The 21645-nt window shown below is 38.7% G+C and overlaps 1 protein-coding gene across 2 annotated transcripts in view; it reads right to left on the bottom strand.

Moving 5' to 3' along the window:
* Positions 1-21645, bottom strand: part of iars1 (isoleucyl-tRNA synthetase 1) — a 202722-nt gene that overhangs the window by 105146 nt on the left and 75931 nt on the right. For both annotated transcript variants that reach the window (XM_072280984.1, XM_072280983.1), the window contains exon 13: positions 8364-8462. In XM_072280984.1, the coding sequence (XP_072137085.1) occupies positions 8364-8462 (99 nt within the window). The remainder of the gene's footprint in view (positions 1-8363; positions 8463-21645) is intronic.

The following is a 21645-nucleotide window of genomic DNA, read 5'->3' as shown; positions in this document are numbered from 1 at the left end:
AGGCTTTTGAATGAATGCAGGTAAAATTGACCATTTCTCTTCCCTTCAACTTGTTTTCACCCAAGAGCTTTATCTGGCAACCAGGGTAAAACTGCAATGTCACTGTATACCATATATTGAAATATACACTCATGGCCACTTTATTAAGTACACCTGTACACTTGCTCGTTAATGTAAATATCTAACTAGTCAATCAGGTGACAGCAACTCAATGCAAGAAAGCATGCAGACATGGTCAAGAGGTTCAATTATTATTCAGACGAAATATCACAATAGTGAAGAAATATGATCCAAGTGACTTTGACCATGGGATTCTTGGTGCCAGAGAGGGTGGTTTGAGTATCTCAGAAACTGCTGATCTCCTGAGATTTTCACACACAAAATTCTCTGGAGTTTACAGGAAATGGTGTGGAAGATGAAAAACATCCAGCGAGCAACAGACGTGCCTTGTTAGTGAGAGAGGTCAGAAGAGAATGGCCAGACTGGTTCAACCCGACAGGGAGAAGACAGTAACTCAAATAATTACGCATTATAGCAGTTCAAATTTCAAAGTAGGTTTATTATCAAAGTACATACATGTCACCATATACAACCCTGAGATTCATATATGCTGGTTCGTCATATATGGCCCTTGTGGCTAAAGGGATCAGGGGGTATGGAGAGAAGGCAGGTATAGGGTTCTGAGTTGGATGATCAGCCATGATAATACTGAATGGCGGTGCAGGCTCGAAGGGCCGAATGGCCTACTCCTGCACCTATTTTCTATGTTTCTATGTCACCACATTTGACTTGGACACCGAAAGTAGTGTTGACAGCAGACTTAGATATGACATCGGACCTGTGTTTAGCCTCACAGTCAGAAGTATAGAGAGTAGAGCTGAAGACTAAGCATACAGTCTTTTGTGCACCTGTGCTAATGGTAATTACCAAGAAGGTATTGTTGCCAATTTGAGCTCACTACAAGTGACCAAAATCAAGCATCCAGTTGCACAAGGAGGTATTAAGGCCTATGACTTAGAGCTGTTTAATTAGTTTTGAAGGAATGATAGTATGGAATGCTGAATTGTAGTCAATGAAGAAAATACTGATGTATGCATCTTCTCTGTGCAGATGCTCCGGGGTTGAGTGAAGAACTAATGAAATGGCATCTGATGTTGACCTGTTGTGATGATAGGCAAATCGAAGCAGATCCGAGTCACTCCTCAGGCAAGAGTTGATGTGTTTCATCACCAACCTCCCAAAGCACTTCATCACAGTGGATGCAAGTGCTACTGGACGATAGACATTAGGGCAGGTTACTACGTGTAGAAGAACACACAACACATTGAACCTGTTGGGCTACAGCAACAGAGGACCACACCACGTACTTTCCACTGTAAAGATGAAGCCACACTCAGGTTGGAGGAACAACACCTTATATTCTGTCTGGGTAGCCTCCAACCTGATGGCATGAACATTGACTTCTCTAACTTCCGCTCATGCCCCACCTCCCCCTCGTACCCCATCCGTTATTTATTTATATACGCACACTCTTTCTCTCTCCTTTTTCTCCCTCGTCCCTCTGACTCCCCCCCCCTTTTCCTTCTCCCTAGGCCTCCTGTCCCATGATCCTCTCATATCCCCTTTGCCAATCACCTGTCCAGCTCTTGGCTCCATCACTCCCTCTCCTGTCTTCTCCTATCATTTTGGATCTCCCCCTCCCCCTCTCAAATCGCTTACTAACTCTTCCTTTAGTTAGTCCTGACGAAGGGTCTCAGCCTGAAACGTCGACTGTACCTCTTCCTAGAGATGCTGCCTGGCCTGCTGCGTTCACCAGCAACTTTGAAGTGTGTTGCTTGAATTTCCAGCATCTGCAGAATTCCTCTTGTTTGCATATTCTGTCAAACATACTTTTCAGCCCACCGTCATTTGCAAGCTTGAGGAGTTGATCTTCTTCCCGTGCTGACATGGATGATTCACCGGGGACATTCACAAATGGGTCATGGACCCATTCCTTTGCATGTCTTGGGTCATCTGCGGTTGGGAAGTAATGCTCGAATTCTGTCGACAGCGAAGATAGCTGTTTGCCCACCAGCTGTGAGCCTCAGTCTCTCCCAAATTCCCAGTTAATGTTGAGAACATGTCAAATATGCCCCTGTCCACTCACCATCCCCACAGTTCCAGTTTGGCTGTGAAAGCAGACACTTTATCTGCCAACTTGAAGACAGTTGTCATTCTCCCCTGAAGTGACAAATTGAGTTCATTGAGCAGGTTGAAGATGTCACACTGATAAGTGAGTTTTGCTATCCTCTCCTCGTCACTGAAGTGTGCTGCCAGTGGTGACTTTTTTCTTGAAAGAAATCTCTGTAGCTGTTCTCTTAACTCAAAAACCCTGGCCACGGCTCTCCCCCTTAATAACCACCTGACTTAAGTGTGTAAGACAAGGCGTTTGTGCTCTGCATCCATTTCCTCGCAAAGCTGCTCAAACAAATGTGAGTTAAGGGCTTTTGCTTTGATGTGATTGATAACTTCAACAACGTCACTCAATACGCTGTAAAGATCAGGTGACATTTTTCGGCTAGCCAGCATTTCCCTGTGTGTGACACGGTGTGTAGACTGGCATTCAGGAGCAACCTCTGACTCAGGTAGTGAAACCAGACTCGTTAAGCCGTTCCAACAGCTGTGCTTCGATGTCATCGATTCTCCTTGAAGCTGTGGGAGCTGAAAGAGAAACCTGTTCCATCTTGTTAGCTGCAGCTTCTCCCAACAGTTCACGGCACATGTCCTTGGCAGCAGGCAGAATCAATTCTTCACCAACAGTGAAAGGCTTCTTAGCCTTAGCAATACGGCTAGCCACTAAGTACGACACTCTCAGAGCAGCAGCATTTGTGGAGGTGGTGGCTCTCAGCACTTGCTTCTGGCCCGCTTGCTCACGTTTTTTTCTGCTCAAAAAACTCAACGGTTTGTCTTTAAGTGCAGGGTGCTTGGAATCAAGTTTCCAAAGCAGTTTTGAGGGCTTTATTGCCTCACTAGACAGCTTGTCTCCACATATGACACACAGGGGGCTTGGAGCGTGCGAGTCACCGGTCACAATAAAGCCACATTTTATGTACGACTCGTCGTATTTTCTGTTGAAAGAAGCTTTCTTTTTGTTTGCAGTGTCGGCCTCAGCTGTCTCTGCATTATCATCATCGTTAGGCCTTTTATGTCCCCTACCATCTCTTCCAAAGAAACTCTCAAGCGACGTTTGTTTTTTTACTCATCGAGTAGCTGTAGGTTAATGACCAACTGATGACCTCGCATGCGTTCAAGTTCAACAGTGGGCGTGACAGGGAATGAGGAAAGGTGCAGTTGACTCATATCGTTTCCTCGTGTTTGTGGACCACTGCCATAAGACATAGGAGTAGAATGTGGTCATTTGGCCCTTCAAGTCTTCGCTGCAATTCAATCATGGCTGATCCTTATTTCCCCTCCTCAGCCCCACTCCCCAGACTTCTCCCCATAATCTTTGATGCCGTCCGTGTCCAATCAAGAATCTATCAAGCTCTGCCTTAAATACACCCAATGACCTGGCCTCCATAGCTACCTGTGGTAAAAAAATTCACCACCCACTGGCTGAAGAAATTTCACTGCATCTCTGTTTTAAATGGACACCCCTCTATCTTAAGGTTGTGCCCTCTTGCCTCAGACTCCCTCCACCATGGGAAACATCCTTTCCACATCAACTCTATCTAGGCCTTTCAACATTCCAAAGGTTTCAATGAGATGCCCCCCTAATCCTTCTAAATTCCAGTGAGTACAGACCCAGAGCCATCAAACATTCCTCGTATGATAACCCTTTCAATCCCAGAATCATCCATGTGAACCTCCTCTGATCCCTCTCCAATGCCAGCACATCTTTTCCTAGATGAGGAGCCCAAAACTGTTCGCAATACTCAAAGTGAGGCCTCACCAGTGCCTTATAAAGCCTCAACATCATATTCTTGCTCCTGTATTCTAGACCTCTTGAAATAATTTCTAACATGGCATTTTCCTTCCTCACCACCAACTCAACCTGCAAGCTAACCTTCAGGGTGTTCTGCACAAGGACTCCCAAGTCCTTTTGCATCTCAGATTTTTTGGATTATCTCCCCATTTAGTGAATAGTCTGCACATTTATTTCAACTACCAAAGTGCATGACCATACATTTTCTAAATTGTATTTCATTCGCCATTCTTTCCCTTCTCCCAATTTATCCAAATCCTTCAGCAGTGTAACTGTTTCCTCAACACTACCCGCCACTCCACCAAACTTCATATCATCTGCAAACTTGGCAACAAAGCCATCTATTCCATCACCTAAATCATTGATATACAGCATAAAGAGCAGACCCAACAGTGACTGACCCCTTTGGAACACCACTAGTCACTGGCAGCCAACCAGAAAAGGATCCTTTTATTCCCATCTTGGCCTCCAACCAATCAGCCAATGCTCTAACCATGCCAGTAACTTTCCTGTGAAACCATCGGCTCTTAACTTGATAAGCTACCTCATGTGTGGCACCTTGTCAAAGGCCTTCTGAAAGTCCAAATATACTATATCCACTACATCCCCTTTATCTATCCTACGTGTCCTGTGTCACCAAGTACTCCATAACTTCATCTGTAACAACTGACTCCAACATCTTCCCAACCACTGAGGTCAGGCCAACTGGTCTATAATTTGCATTCTGCTGCCTTTCTCCTTTCCTCAAGGGTGGAGTGACATTTGCAATTTTTCAGTTCTCTGGTACCATGCCAGAGTCCAATGATTTTTGAAAGGTTATTACTAATGCCTCCACAAACTCTACTGCATACTCTTTCAGAACCCTGGGGTGCAGCTCATCTGGTCCAGATGACCTATGCACCTTCAGGTCTTCAGCTTTTTGAACACCTTTACCCTTGTAATAGTAACTGCACTCACTTCTCTTCCCTCACACCCTTCAACAGCTGGCACACTGCTAGTGTCTTCCACAGTGAAGACTGATGCAAAATACTCACTTAGTTCACCTGCCATCTCCTTGGCCCCCATTATTATTTCTCCGGCCTCATTTTCCAGTGGACCCATATCTACTTTTATCTCTCTTTTTTTTTTAATACATGAAAAAGCTTTTACTATCCACTTTGATATCGTTTGCGAGCTTGCTTTCATATTTCATCCTTTCCCTCCTAATGATTCTTTTAGTTGCTTTCTGTAGGGTTTTAAAAGCTTCCCAATCCTCTGCCTTCCCACTAATTTTTGCTTTGTTGTATGTCCTCTCTTTTGCTTTTACATTAGCTTTGATTTCCCTTGTCATCTACAATTGTACTACTTTGCCATTTAAGTATTTCTTCATTTTTGGAATACATCTATCATTTTTCCCAGAAACTCACGCCATTGCTGCTCTGCTGTCATCCCTGCCTGCATCTCTTTCCAATATACGTTGGCCAACTCCTCTCATACCACTGTAATTTCCTTTTCTCCACTAAAATACTCCTACATCAAACATTACACTCTCCCTACCAAATTTCAAGTTAAACTCAATCATATTTGTGATCACTGCCTAAGGGTTCTTTTACCTAAAGCTCCTTAATCACCTCCAGTTCATAACATAACACCCAATCCAGTATAGCTGATCCCCTAGTAGGCTCAATGACAATCTGCTCTAAAAAGCTATCTCGTTGGCATTCAACAAACTCACTCTCAAAATCCACTTCCAATCTGATTTTCCCCAATCAACTTACATGTTGAAATCTCCCACGAATATCATAACATTGCCCTTTTCACACACCTTTTCTATTTCCATATTAATCTGTGATCCACATCCCAGCTACTGTTTGGAGGCCTGTTTATCACTGCCATCAGGGTCCTTTTACCTTTGTTGTTTTTTTTTTAAACTCAACCCACAAGGATTCAACATCATCCGATTCTATGTAACATCTTCCTACTGATTTGATGTCATTCTTTATCAGCAGAGTCACACCACCCCCTCTGCTTACCTTCCTACCCCTCCAATTCTGTAAACAACAAGAATTCTGCAGATGTTGGAAATTCAAGCAACACACATCAAAGTTGCTGGTGAACGCAGCAGGCCAGGCAGCATCTGTAGGAAGAGGTGCAGTCGACGTTTCAGGCCGAGACCCCCTCCAATTCTGTGCTGTATCTCAATAAATAAAGTCTCTAACTAGCTCTAGTTGCATACACATACTGGTTGTTAGACATTACACCATGCTTAGATCGAACAGTTTTTAAATAAGGTCAGTTGAGTGTGTTTGTGTTTTTATCAGTAATTGTTGTCATGGATAGTTGGCGAGAAATAAAGCAGCAAGAAAATTCAAAACTGTTTTAGTCACTGCAGTTTCAAGCAGTCAGGGTTGGATATGCCAGACAAGGCAGGGAGTGAAAAATTACATGATTTTACTACCCTAAAAAGTTAGGAACCATGAAGAATTTGTAGGTATCAATAATCATCTAGAATGTTACAATGAAAATGAAGACTTGGAGGATACAATCATTGAAAGCATTGCTTGAAGGCAGTTCGTTATCTGCACTAAGAGTCTGCACTGATTCTGTTCATTTGGAGTCAATTAAGAGAACATTGCAGCATACACTGGATTAATTCCTCTGTCGATAACTATTGGGAACTAATGCACAATTTTATAGCACTGTAGTAGTTTTGGTAGTCTGTTAATTTGTTCTGTATTTCATTTAAATACATAATTTGTTACTCAGTTAAACATTAGTTTGTCTTTTTTATACCTTTTTAACTATTTACAAGAAACTTTGGCTAATTGAAGCAGTTGCTTAATGGGGCCATTAACTCAAATTAACTGTATCCTGAATTTTATTTTGTGCATGAAGTGAAGCACCATGGAGTTATAGAACTGCACAACCCAGAAAAGGACCCTTCAACCCAGCTGATCTATGCCACATGCAATGTCTAACTATGTTAATCCCATTTACCAGCATTGGGTCTTTATCTCTCCACTTCTTTCCTATCCAAGTACTTACTGTAAAGATCCATGATCTAGTCTGTTTATATTTATACAGTATGTTTTTATGACAAATGAATTAGCAACTTGGGACATCAAATCTACACCAACTCTGAGAATTCGTACTACTTCAATTTCCCCACTCTCTTTTAAACTTCTCTCTCTCTCTCTCACACATCTATCAGCTCCACCCCTCCAGCCCCATTGCCCGATCCTCCTGTCACTCACCTCCATTGAGTGCAATTTACAATAGTAAGCTAATCTACTAACCAGCATACCTTTGGGATGGCGAGTAAACCAGAGCACCAGAGAAACCTACATAGAATATGCAAATCTTACACAGCACTAGAGGTCAGCATCAAACCTGGATTGTTAGAGCTGTGTATAAACAATGCCAGCTTAAATAAATTTGCATAGCTCAGTGTTGAAACACAACGCTTTCTTCATAGTCAGAACATCTTTACAGAAGACAAATTTGGACATCATGCAAAGATTTCTTCTACTGCACAGATTAATTACAGTGAATGCAAAGGTTAGTTGACTGAAGAAAATGGGTAGCATTACTTTCAGAAACGTGGGACTGAGTTCAGTCTAAACAACCTGGGATGTCTCCCTTCTTTGAAGGCTGAATGGACAAGTACTACAGGTCATTTGCTCAAAGGTCTGAAGTATTGATAACTGGTTTCCTATTAATTTCATCAATGGGAAAAACAAAGGATGATTGGAAAAATGAAAAATTCAGATCACCATCTTTTCAATTGATGCTCAAAAGAAAACCTCCTCAACATCCACTATCAGAAATAAAAAAGTTTAATTAACTAAACTAAGTCTCTTGTGATAATCAGGTTTAAAGAATAATATTTAGAAAAGAGTAAGTGCATTTGAAGATGATCACCTCCAAATGATGCAACAAAACAATTTGAGTATAAAATTACTGTAACTTCATTGTCAGTGGGTCAGGATACTGGTACTCATCATTGAATAACACAATAATTGTATTGTCACCAAACGGATGCAGTTGTTCATGAAATCTCATCTTAATAGCTCTTAGCTTATGATATCCTTCATAATCTGAGGTAGTTCAGACTGAAACAGATGCATTTGTTTTCAAAAATGTATAAACAAATGCCTGAAAATATTGTAAATGAGAATTAAACACAAGAATTATAAAAGTAATGTTTGTACAGAGAACAATGACAATGATGTCTAAGTTACCTAATGCCATAAAAACCAACAACCCTAAAGTATTACTATGCAGCAAAACATACCTCTGAATTAGTTTTTGACTACAGTCTATGTAAGGCATATCTACTTCAATCAAAAGCAGTATAAGACAACCAGCAAGATTAATACACTGTCATAATGTAATATTTCTCATTTAAATGAGTCATTACCAGTAGCATTTGTCATTATTCTCCAGCAGCTTGTCCACCATGTGCTCCACTCGCACAAACCAACTTGGAACAGCTTTGTAAATAAGAGGGGTGTCTGACCTGTGAAAAGACAGTAACATGAAATTGCTGAAGGGAATGAAGAAAACAGACGCTATGCACATAATGGCCTGAAGCTCAATGCATCAGTTACTTGATTCATAATTCCACAGAAAATTACCACCAAACAACAAACTGAAATAGGAACATTAAATATTATACAGTCATGGGGAACACCAAAGAAAGCCCAATTCTATCTTCACAAAATGATACTTTGTAGCCCAAGCCACCAAAGCTAATCCAATAGTCTGCCTTCTCTAAATCAAGGTTATGAAGTATGATTCAACAATTCTACTAGTAATTCAGTTAACTGGGTACAATGTAAAAAAGTACCCAAAATTCTGCTACCAACTGCTTTAAAGTCAGCTGTCAATGGAAAGTTAATTCCCACCAAGCTTTTCTTTTGCTCCCTTACACATAACTCAATAGAACAAAATTATCTGCCAACAACAGGAATTCTGCAGATGCTGGAAATTCAAGCAACACACATCAAAGTTGCTGGTGAACACAGCAGGCCAGGCAGCATCTCTAGGAAGAGGTACAGTCGACGTTTCAGGCCGAGATCCTTCGTCAGGACTAACTGAAGGAAGAGTTAGTAAGAGATTTATCTGCCAAGTTCCTTTTGTTTAATTTCAGAAAATTGCAACTATTTTAATTATTCATATACCACTCATGTACAGAAAGTTTAAATTTTATTTTGTAATTGGATCTTGCTATAGTTTATAAATAACTGGTGAAAAGATTAGAAAGAAGATGAGTAAAAGAATTACCTGGAAACAAAAAAAAACAATTTGTAACTCATTGCCTGAAAAGGTGGGAGAACTTGGCACCTTCATTACATTTACCAAAGTACAGGAAGATGGGAAGAGGCCAAGTAGATCTTTCAAATCATTGCAGACAAAATGCCTGCATTGATTTTTAATGATTTCATTTTAAGCAGCTTATTCTGCTTTGTTTCAAATAGTGTGTAATGGGTTGTTAGAGCAAGGAAATGTATTTTTGTATATTATAGTAACATTTAGTGTTCTGTGCTGCAAGGTAGCTAAAACAAGTGATAATTATGAGGAATTATACCCCAGCACAGTGAAAACTTGCAGCATTGAAAATTTTTGTCCCAAGAAATTATGCTAGTTATGTCATCATTCACAGTGCTATAATATTCCCTGACTTCTATTGCTCAAGGACACAATGCAAAATATATTATAAGCTCTGCCTCCTTTCAGAAATTCTATTTAAAGTTCAAGGTTTGTAGCAGAGTTCGAAATAGTCACAGTAAATAACTAACACAGATAATCATAGTTAAATTAATGTCTAAATTAACTGATCAGAGCAAAATAAAAAGTATCTTTTTGCAAACAATTGATCAAGGATGTGTGGTGTGAAGGTTGTCTGACACAGTACTGACCAGTGTTTGAACCAATCACATCAGGGTAATGTGCACCCATTTTAATCAAATCTCCCTTTCACAATATAGGCGCAATAAGAAACTGACGCTATACCACAGTTGTACTCCATTTTCATCCTAGGAAAAGCTTTCATTTCTAGGGGAACCATATGAACATTTTTTTTAAAATTGTGCATCAGGTCAAAATTATTACCTCCATATCTCCCCTAAATACCAAATGATTTAATATTTTAAATTTTACAGTATAATTAAATTTGAATTTATTAATAAACATACCAGCAAGAAAAATTAATAGTTTAATAGAAGTTTCTTGCATTTCCTTCATTGAGGATCTTTTTCTACTTTAAAATATTTTGGAAAAGACTAAAACAACAGCACTGTGCAATGCAATACATCTTTTCCCATTCATTCCTTACTTTTGATGTTAATTTTATTTTTGTATTTAGATTAGTTCAACTTTGGGTTTTAAAAATAATTTTGTAATAAACACAAACAGACACAGTATTCATTGCTTCAACAATAAGGGAAGTGCAATTTTTAAAGCGTTCTAACGGCAATCAAAGTATGCTTACGTAATTGTTATATTTGTAACTAACAAGGAAAAAGGATAGTCTTGCCAATAGAAAACATGGATCAGGTACTCAACAATGCATTAAAAATGTCGGTACATTTTACAACTGGATCAATATCAAAAAAGCTTTCAATAATACCTTATCACACAACAGCTAAAAATAACAACACATGGAAGACATTATCGGAAAATAAACCAATATAAGTTGGGTATGTAAAAAGGAATGAAATTTAACCCAAAATATGCTGGAAATACAAGAACTCCCTGCTGCGAAATGCAATTAACATAGAAACACTACAGCACAATACAGGCCCTTCGGCCCACAAAGCTGTGCTGAACATGTCCTTACCTTAGAACTACCTAGGCTTACCCATAGCCCTCTATTTTTCTAAGCTCCATGTATCCATCCAGGAGTCTCTTAAAAGACTTTATTGTTTCTGCCTCCACCACCCATTCCATGCACTCACCACTCTCTGCATAAAAAACTTACCCCTGACATCTCCTCTATACCTACTTCCATGCACCTTAAAAATAGGCCCTCGTGCTAGCCAATTCAGCTAAATTGCAGTTTAAAAACAAGACAATCAAGTATTTTACCAAGCAAGGTCTTAACTGTTGCAAACATTATCTCCTTGCCTCAGACACTCCTGCTATACATTGCCACTGGCCAATATGGCAACACGTTCATTTATTTCCACCTGTAACATCATCCTTGCTTTAGCTCACATGCTGCCTAAACCTTTTCCTTGCCCTTTGGTATAGCAAAAGCTGACTGTGAAGGACAAACTCTAAAAGGCAGAGGGAAGGAAGAGAAACAGACTGGTTAACAACTTTGAAAGAGATGAATGTAGGAGAGATTAGATGACAAGAAAGTATGATAATGCATGGTAAAAGTGAGTAATAATAAGTGAAACAACTATCAATTCTTTTGACATGTAATCACCCTGCATTCTTCCCAACCTTCAGATCTGTCTCCCTGCTTTTTTCTTGTTATCTTAAAATTGATTTTATCTCCAACCTCGCCCAGCTCTAATGAAAGGATCATTGATGTGTCTACTGTTTTTATTTCAAATTATTGTAATGATGTGGTGGCCTGCCTTGCATCTTGGAACACTTCACAAACATGAGCAGAGCCAAACCAAACTCCAAACTGCATAACCAATCACTCCAGTGGCTGTATTAACATGAGCTGCCAATCTACATCAGCATAATTTCTTTCTTTCTTTTTCAATATTTGTATTAATTACTTGCATAGACAAATAGAAAATACATTATGATACTATGGAAACAAAAACAAGGTTGAAATGCCCCATATCTATGTATAGTAAATTAACCATAATATTGAAAAGGTATATTTTATTCTAATCTAAAGCAAAATCAAAACCCCAGAACAAAAAAAAAAGAGGGAAAAAAACAGCTGTTTGGTTAAAAGAAAAATTTCAAACATATAAAGCCATCATTATTGCTGAACAAGTCGAAGATTGTGAAAGTAGTTCCAAAAAGGTCCCCATAATATGAAAAAATCTTGTCTAGGTATAGAAATAGAACACCTAATCTTCTCTAGATTTAAACATGACATAACATCAATCAACCAATGGGCACAAGTAGGCGGAGCGGCATTTTCCATTTAAGCAACAAAACTCTAATGGCTAAAAGAGCCAAAATATGCAAATCATTTCCTCCAACAATGCCAAACAAGGCAGTCAGAGGGTTGGGTTTAAAGTTTACTTTAAAAAGCTCCGAGGAAGTTTGAAATACTTCTTTCCAAAATTTATTAAGCCGCAGGCAGGACCAAAACATATGAATTAGAGAGGCCTCTTTGACATTACACCTATTACAGTGTGGAGAAAAATCTGAGTAAAAACGAGAGAGCTTATCTTTAGACATGTAGGCTCTATGAACCACTTTAAACTCTAAAAGAGAGTTACAAGCACATAACGTAGAGGTGTGAACAAGTTTTAAAATTTCATTCCAAGTATCCTCAGCAATTGAAATCTGTAGGTCTTGTTCCCAGGGGTTTTTAATTTTGTCTAACGGAATGTTTCTCATTGCCAACAACATACTATAAATATTAGAAATAGATCCATTATGAAAAGGTTTCAGAGTAAAAACTGTATCAATTAAATTCTTATCTGGACATTTAGGAAATGTATGAAGTTGAGAACGCAAAAAATTTCTAATTTGTAAATATCTAAAAAAGTGAACTTTATGAAGATTATATTTAATAGATAGTTGATCAAATGAGGAAAGACTATCTCCAACAAACAGATCCTGAAAACATGTAATACCTAGTCTATTCCACTCTTTAAAAACTACATCAGTCAAAGAAGATTTTAAAAAAATTAGGAAAAAAAATGGGACTAGAGAGTGATAAACCAGATAACCCAAAGAATTTAAAAATGCAAACACGAGGAAATCTGCAGATGCTGGAAATTCAAGCAACACACACAAACACACACACACACACACACACACAAATGCTGGTGGAACGCAGCAGGCCAGGCAGCATCTATAGGAAGAAGTACAGTCGACGTTTCGGGCCAAGACCCTTCGTCAGGACTAACTGAAAGAAGAGATAGTAAGAGATTTGAAAGTGGGAGGGGGAGATCCAAAATGATGTAGCGAAGGAAAAGTGGGGGACAGATACCAGTATAGGCTTGGAACATGGATTGTTCCACAAAGTGATGTAGCCAAGGAAACCCAAAGAATTTTCTAAATTGTAACCAAATCCTCAAAGAATGTTTAAGTACATAATTATCAGTTAAATTACTTAAGGATAGAGGAATTGAAGAACAAAGAAGAGAAATAATAGAAAATTTATTAACAGAATTAGCTTCTGAAGAAACCCAAACCGGACAGTCTTCACGATTAATATAACCAAAACATAAGGTAGCGTATGTTGACTGCCCAGTAGTAAAACCTAAAATTGGGTAGGGCTAATCCTCCATTTTTTTTTTAGTTTTCTGAAGATGAACTTTGTTTAATCGGGGGGGTTTATTCTTCCACAAGTAAGAAGATATAATTGAGTCTAAAGAGTCAAAAAAGGAATTAGGAATAAAAACAGGTAGGGCTCAAAATAAATATAAAAATTTAGACAAAATATTCATATTAATAGAACTGATACATCCAATCAACGATAAAGAAAGGGGAGACCAATTTGATAGTACCTTCTTAACATACTCCAAAAGAGTGATACAATTTTCTTTAATAAGAAATTTATAATTCCTAGTAATTGTTATACCCAAATAAGTAAATTGATTTCTTACAATTTTAAAAAGGAAGGTCAGAGTTGACAGATACCAAATTACTCAAAGGAAAAAGTGCACTCTTATGAAGATTAAGTTTATATCCTGAGAACTGACTAAATTCAGAAAGTAAAGAGAGTATTGAGGGTAGAGAGGACTCCATGTTAGAGATGTAGAGCAAAAGGTCATCAGCATAAAGCGACACCTTATGAGTGATACCCCTCCTTAAAATACCCGAGATATCAACGGATTCACGAAACGCGATGGTTAAAGGCTCTAAAGCCAAATCAAAAAGCAAAGGACTCAAAGGACATCCTTGTCTGGTACCATGTTGGAGATTAAACGGTTGAGAACTCTGAGAGTTAGTAAGAACCTGTGCAGTGGGAGATAAATAAAGTAATTTAATCCATTGAATAAAATTGGACCCAATGAGAATAACGATTTTTAATAAATCCGGTCTGGTCATCAGAGATAACAGAAGGCAGAACTGGCTGCTCTAAGAATCCATCTCGGAGGGACTCTACAAACTCCCTTTCTTGGGGTCCAGTACCAACCTGATTTTTCCAGTCTACTTGCATGTTAAAATCCCACATAACAACCGTAGCATTACCTTTGTGACATGCCAATTTTAACTCTTGATTCAACCTGCACCCTATATCCAGGTTACTGTTTGGGGGCCTGTAGATAACTCCCATTAGGGTCTTTCTGCCCTTACAATTTCTCAGTTCTAGCCATACTGACTCTGCATCTCCTGATTCTATGTCCCCCCTCGCAAGGGACTGAATTTCACTCCTCACCAACAGAGCCACCCCACCCCCTCTGCCCATTTGTCTGTCCTTTCGATAGGACGTATACCCTTGAATATTCATTTCCCAGCCCTGATTTCAATCGTTTTGAAGACGAATGTTCTAGAACAGGGTCAAGACAGCAATTAAAATCACCTCCCAAGATTAAAGAGTACAAATTTAAGTCTGGTAAAAAAAAATTTTTAAAGTTTAAAAAAAGCCAGGATCATCTATATTCAGAGCATAGAGATTAGCAAAAATCATTAATCTAATTTCCCTGAGACTATAACGAACAGCCCATTGGGGTCAGACATTACATCATGTTGAACAAAGGCAACTGAATTGTCAATCAAAATTGAAGTACCTCTGGCCTTGGCTTGAAAGGAAGAATGAAAAGCTAGACCATTCCAACGTTTGAAAAAAAATGCCCACAATCAGATCTGCGAACATGTGTTTCTTGTAAAAAAAAAATAATTGAGGCATTCAATTTCTTAATATAGGTAAAAATCTTATTGCGTTTCACAGGGTGGTTTAAACCTTTCACATTTAAACTAAGAAAATTAATATTGTATACCATTTAAATATGTTTAAACCACTGGAATATACCAAAATTCCAAACCTTAAAATTCAAAAATATGTGATCAAGCAATAGATGAGGCAGAGATAACCAAACAGTTGATAAAAAAAGAAAAAGAAAAAGAAAAAAAAACAGCCCACTCCCATCCAAAGAAAAAATCACCCAAGAGAGGGGGAAAGTGAATCTACTGATAAATCCCACCCCCAACATCCTACTGGCAGAGCTCCAAGAGAAGATTAGTACAGAATGAATTCCAACCTAGACTAAATAACCTTCAAAAGAACTAAAAACAAATCAAAACATTTGCAAAACATAATTACAAAGAAAACTTACTGAAGTTAAGTCTATTAATTTTCTAAACAGAAAAAATAAAAAAACGAGAAGAAAAAGGATTATTTATGAAAATATATCAAAAAAAGAAATGTTCAAAGAAAGTAATAAACTAATAAACAGCACAATTGCAACGAATTGATCAATCAAACTGATGGAACAAGGTTATATAAAGCAGAAATAAACAGTTAAACTTCTGGAGTTGATAGACTAAATATTATTCAAAAGAGCTAAAGAAGAGTTCAAAACATGACGTTGAAAAAAAAATTAACTCAGCAAAGAAAATACGGTAAGAACAGAAACTAATTATGAGAGTATATGAGAATAGAAGAGAGAATTATTCAAAAGAAAGATGTACTAAACCAGGGGTCCCCAACCTTTTTTGCACTGTGGACCGGTTTAATATTGGCAATATTCTTGCGGACTGGCCGACCCCGGGGGGGGGTAGGATTTCCAATGGACAAGAGTAGCAGTCAAATACGTTGTGCTTACCCCGAGAAAGACTACAATGACCATGAAGCCTTGCACGGGCACCAGTGCGCATGCATGGCCTGCCCATGCGTGTACCTGCCCATTATTTTTTCCTGCAGATCGTTTTTGGCGATTCTGTTCGGCCGGGGTGGGGGGGGGGGGGGGGGGTGTTATTAATCACGACCGGAATATAGGTGGTAAGTGGCTAAGACACTCAATTTTGTTTCTAAAAGGGTTTATCTAACGAATTTAATATGAAACACACAGCGCATATTTTCCTCGCATGAATATAGAGATAAGTCAATTATCAGGGGAGGACAGGGGAGCTTGAAGTAAGTGTTGAACGAACTTCCAGTAGAAGTGGTAGAGGCAGATTCGACATTATCATTTAACACAAAATTGGATAGGTATATGGACAGGAAAGGAATGGAGGATTATGGGCTGAGTGCAGGTCGGTGGGACTAGGTAAGAGTAGCGTTCGGCACGGACTAGAAGGGCTGAGATGGCCTGTTTCCGTGCTGTAATTGTTATATGGTTATATAAGTAAGTCAATAGCATCATAACATTTGAAGTAATGTTTGGATATTAAACACACAGCGCATATTTCTCCCGTATGAACATATAAAATCATTGGAACACACCAATATCGCTGAATCAGTGGGAGCCCTGGGCTTGTTTCCCTGTAACAAGACGGTCCTATCGAGGGGTGATGAGAGACAGCGATACTCAAAGGGGGTTCCTTATGTCCAGTCTATTCCGCCATTTAGTTTTCGTTGCATTCATTGCAGAAAACTCTGCTTCGCAGAAAAATGTTGGAAATGGAAGCAACGCTTTCAGTGCTTTCATGGCTATCTCAGGATATTTAACCTCGACTTTGATCCAGAATACTGGCAGAGATGTTATGTCAAACATATTTTTCAGTCCGCCGTCATTTGCAAGCTCGAGGAGTTGATCTCCTTCCCGCGCTGACATGGATGACACGTGGGTAATGACCTCGCATGCCTAATGGCTCAACAGTGAGCATGACAGGGAATGAGGAAAGGTGCAGCTGACTCATATCGCCAAATCATATCGTTTCCTCGCGGCCCAGTAGCATATGCTTTGCGGGGACCGCTGTACTAAACCATTAGATTGCAACGGTCCAACAAAGAATCGGTCAAGCTAAGGAAGCGTAGTCTATATGATACAGTATTAAACAGTTAATCTTCTGGACTTGATTTGGCCTGAAGAAAATCGTGCACTTTCTCAACTGAAAGAAACCACTTAGGAGATCCATTTTTCAAAATGATCCTGAAGCGAGCAGGGTAAATTAGTGAAGGTTTATAGCCTTTGTTATACAACTCCACCGTGAATTTTTTATACTTAAAACATTTATTTAATACCACAGGTGAAAAATCTTCGACCAGCCTTATCTTATAATCTTCAAGGTTAATCATACCTAACCAACGTGATTGGCGAATTATAGTAACCTTTGTTTGGAAGTCATGAAAAGCAATTATCACTGGTCGAGGTTTTTGTTGAGACTAAGATCTAAACACTGCGGCTCGGTGTGCCCAGTCCATTCTTGGTGGAGTATCCAAAACATCAGAAAACAAACGAGCTAACAGCTTTGCAAAAAATTCTGAAGGTCAATTGCCTTCGACCGACTCAGGAAGACCCAAAATTCGTATATTGTTCCTTCTTGATCTATTCTCCAAGGCGACAATCTTTTGTCATACAGAATCAATCATCTTCAATTGTTTATCTCCGAACTTTTCCAACTCATCCATCTTAGTATCCAGTCTCATTAAAGCATCTTCATGTTCTTGAATCTGAGCAGTATGTTCCTTTAAAGTTTCTTGAATAGTCTGCAGCAGAATCCCCATTCGTTTAAGCTCTGTGGTAACTTTTAAACACACATCCGAAAGTTGTTCAGACGTTTCGCTGAGCTTTCCGAATGAGCTCTGCAATAGCTTCCATAGTCACAGAAGGATACTCTTCTCTTTTTTTTTAAAAAAAGAAGTTTTAGCACGAGACATCATAATATTCTAAGAGTAAGTTCTCAAAGCAGATTGGATTCAGTAATTTAAAAAGAATGGGTCTCATCTGTTTACAAATCTCTCCATATCTGTCTTTTCTTATCTACACAGGCTCCAAAACTGCATCCTAAGCTCTTTCCAATGACTCAGGGGTCTTTGCAAAAGTACCAATGGTAGCCCAGAGCTCCATCAGAATACTATCACCACAATTTCACTTCTCTTTCTATGCTCTTCACTTTCAAAATGTCCCTCACAAACATACTTCTCAATCACATTTTCTTGTTGGGAAGCTGTGTATCACATACTGTTTCATGAATTTGTGAAGCATCTTAAGACATACATATGATATGAGTGTTACATGTATAAATGAAATTGTTCCTTGTTGATGTACTGGGTACCCTGAGTTGAAGTACAGATTAACTATGATTAACAGAAATAACAGTACTGGCTCTAACAATTAAACAGTCTAATCACTCTTTGTTGCTTTCTAAGCCATCTTCATTAAAAAGTGTTCTATCCGAAATAAGTGAAGAGTTATTTCTTAGTTTAAAAAAAGTGCAATACCATTAAGCTAGCAAAAATTTTTCAAATCACTTCAACATTTCAAATATACTTGACTCAACATAGTTAATCTGATGAGCTGCAGGAAGTAGTAGTGATATTAATGTTTTACTTGTGGCACATTACAACACTCCCAAAGGACATCAGAAGCCTTTGGGTTAAATACATCCTGAACCATGTTTTTTTACAGTTAGGCAGCTCTAAACATCTCTAAGACAATAGAAAATCACAAGACCTCATGGACGTGGGCATTACTGACTTAGGCAATATAAAAGATCTTTCCTCAGTTGTCCTTCACAAGTAGTGATGCAGCACCATCAACTATGACATTCTGGTGAAGGTGCTTACACATTGGTGCTTGCACAACTTCAAACCCATCTTTGTAACAATAGGATAGTGTTAACTTTTTTCCTTTCAATTTTTTTTTCAATATTTTATTGATTTCTACATAGAAGAAGAGTACAAGAAAGTGCATATAAATGGTCAAAAAAATTTTTTAAAAACTACCAATTACACTATATCTGTTCATAATAACAATCTCATTACCCCGTATTCATGTAAGTTAGTCAATAGTTATATTGAAATATACTGTTATTACAAAAAAGAGTCTAACCCCTACCAAGACCGAAGCTGTTTATTAAGGAGAGAAAAGGTAAAATACCTTCTCGTATAATAAAAAATTAATAATAGCGAACATCTGAATTTAAACAATGAATTGAGGGTTTTGAAAGTTTTGAAAATAATTCAGAAGGGGTCCCCACAATGTTTGAAAGTCTTGAGGAGATTCAGAAATTGAGCAACGAATCTTCTCTAAATCTAAGCATGACATAACATAGCATAACCACTGAGCATGAGTAGGAGGAAAAATATCTTTCCATTTAAACAGAAGCGCCCTCCTAGCTACAAGAGAGCTAAGGACCAAAATATGTAAATCAGATGTCTTCAGCTTGATATGTTGTCCTGCAGCAATACCGAATAGGGCCGTCGGAGGATTAGACTTAAGATTGACTTTGAAAAGTAAAGAAAAAGTTTGAAAAACTTCCTTCCAATATTTTTCAAGACACGGACAAGTCCAAAACATATGAATTAATGAAGCTTCTCCATTATTACATCTGTCACAGTTAAAAACAAGATAGCTTATCTTTAGTCATATGAACTCTATGTACCACATTAAATTGTATGAGGGAATGGCGAGCACATAGCCAACAGGTATTAACCAGTTTAAAAATTTCATTCCAAGTTTCCTCAGATACTGATGTCTGTAAATCTTGTTTCCAAAGATTCTTAATTTTGTCCAGTGGAACATTACTCGTCTCCAGTAACATACCATAAATATTAGATATTGAACCATTATGAAACGGTGTTAAATTAAAAATTACGTCTAGTAAGTTCTTATCTGAGTTTATAGGAAATGTGCATAATAGTTTCATTAGCCATTAGTTTCAAATATGCAAAAATATAGGTATGGTCCACGGGTCGAGACTCTAAATTGGAGAAAGGCCAATTTTGATGGTATAGAAATGATCTAGTATGTGTGGACTGGGTCAGGCTGTCTTTTGGCAAAGGTGTACTTGGTAAGTGGAAGGCCTTCAAAGGTGAATTTTTAAAAGTTTGTATGTCAGAATAAAAGGTAAAGATAAAAAGTGTAGGTAATCTTGGTTTTCAAGAGATTTTGAGGCCCTGGTTAAGTTAAAAAAAAAAGGAAGTGCAGAGCAGGGTTGGGCAGGTAGGAAAAAATGAGGTGCTAAGGCCCAGGTTTTGGAGCTTAGGAATCAGTTTATTTGGAATGATGGTATTAAAGGCAAAGCTGTAGTCAATGAAAAGGAGCCTTACATATGCGTCTTTATTCTCCAGGTGTTCTAAGGAGGAGTAAATGACGTTTGGATAGGTACATGGGTGGTAGGGATATGGAGGGCTATGGTCCTGGTGCAGGTCAATGGGAGTATGCAATTTAAATGGTTTTGACAGATCCATTCTCAGTCCTGATACAGTTGTGACTAGAATTATCAAATTCAAGTTTAATTGTCATTCAGACATACATGAATACCCATGAATACAGTCAAACAAGTGTTACACCAGGGCCAAAGTGCAAAACCTAGCACCAACAGTCATACACAGCACAAGGCACATATAGCCCATATAAGAAAGTAACAAAATACAGTCACACAAGAAAATATATATATAGTCCAAGTACCTGAGTCCAAGAGAGTTGCAGCAGTACGCAGTCAAACACAATACATTTGTCTTCTGCTGAGTGAATACTGGAGACCAGCACTGACTCCAACATGAATGCCGTGCACTCCAGGTAAGCGCACCAATTCCAACACCCCCCTCCTGGGCGGATGCAAACAGGTGACACCATGGCTTGAGGCCAAGTCCTTGCTACGACCAAGGACACACAGCTTCACCCCCACTTTCTGTCAATAAACCCACGAATCTGACTTGCACAATACTACATTACCAATGCCCGACAGCATCTTCGATCACAAGAAAAACGGCTAAGGTGATCACTCGCTGTTGGCCTTTGCACACCGACTATGACGCAGGCAGCAGCACAATCCGCACCAAGTCTAGTTCCTTCAGTTTCTCTGCCAACGTGCAATTTGGTGATGGGATAGACCTGCAGTACCAATGTCCAATAGGGTTTTAGGATCACAAGAAAAGCAACTAAAACGACCACCTGCTGTTAGACTTCACATTGCCTTCACGCAGCAATGCCTCTCTGCCAATCCACACCAAGTCTGGCCCCTTCAGTTTCTCCACCAACATGCCATTCGGTAATGGGGTAGACCTGCAGTACTTTAAATTCTTAATGTCCAGCAATGGCTTGTGATCAGAGAAAACACATTTATAAAAGACAGTAACACCTTTGGTTGGCCCTGTAGAAGCCATTGGGTCCAAGTGCACCACTATCTTACCAGAACTTTTTCCTTCACAAGATGTTACTCAGCTCTCTGGCGGATTGTCTGTTGGTTCAGAGTCCAGTACCTGCAGTCTCTGGTGCTAAGATTTTCTTTAAGATTGATATTAATACTTCAGGACTATACAGATGAGCATATTGTTGGGTTTAGTTTTTTGATTGATTTAGCCAATTTTACATGAGATGATGTCAGAAAAGCTGAAACTGAATGCAATAAATTTACATTGCAATAGTAAACTCTCCTCACCCGACAGAATATGATTAGAAAATAGAGGACAAAAAAAACAACCCTTTAGATAAATA

Source organism: Mobula birostris, chromosome 16 (genome assembly GCF_030028105.1).
Source record: "Mobula birostris isolate sMobBir1 chromosome 16, sMobBir1.hap1, whole genome shotgun sequence".
Lineage (NCBI taxonomy): Eukaryota > Metazoa > Chordata > Chondrichthyes > Myliobatiformes > Myliobatidae > Mobula > Mobula birostris.
This window is presented reverse-complemented; position numbering and strand designations above follow the sequence as displayed.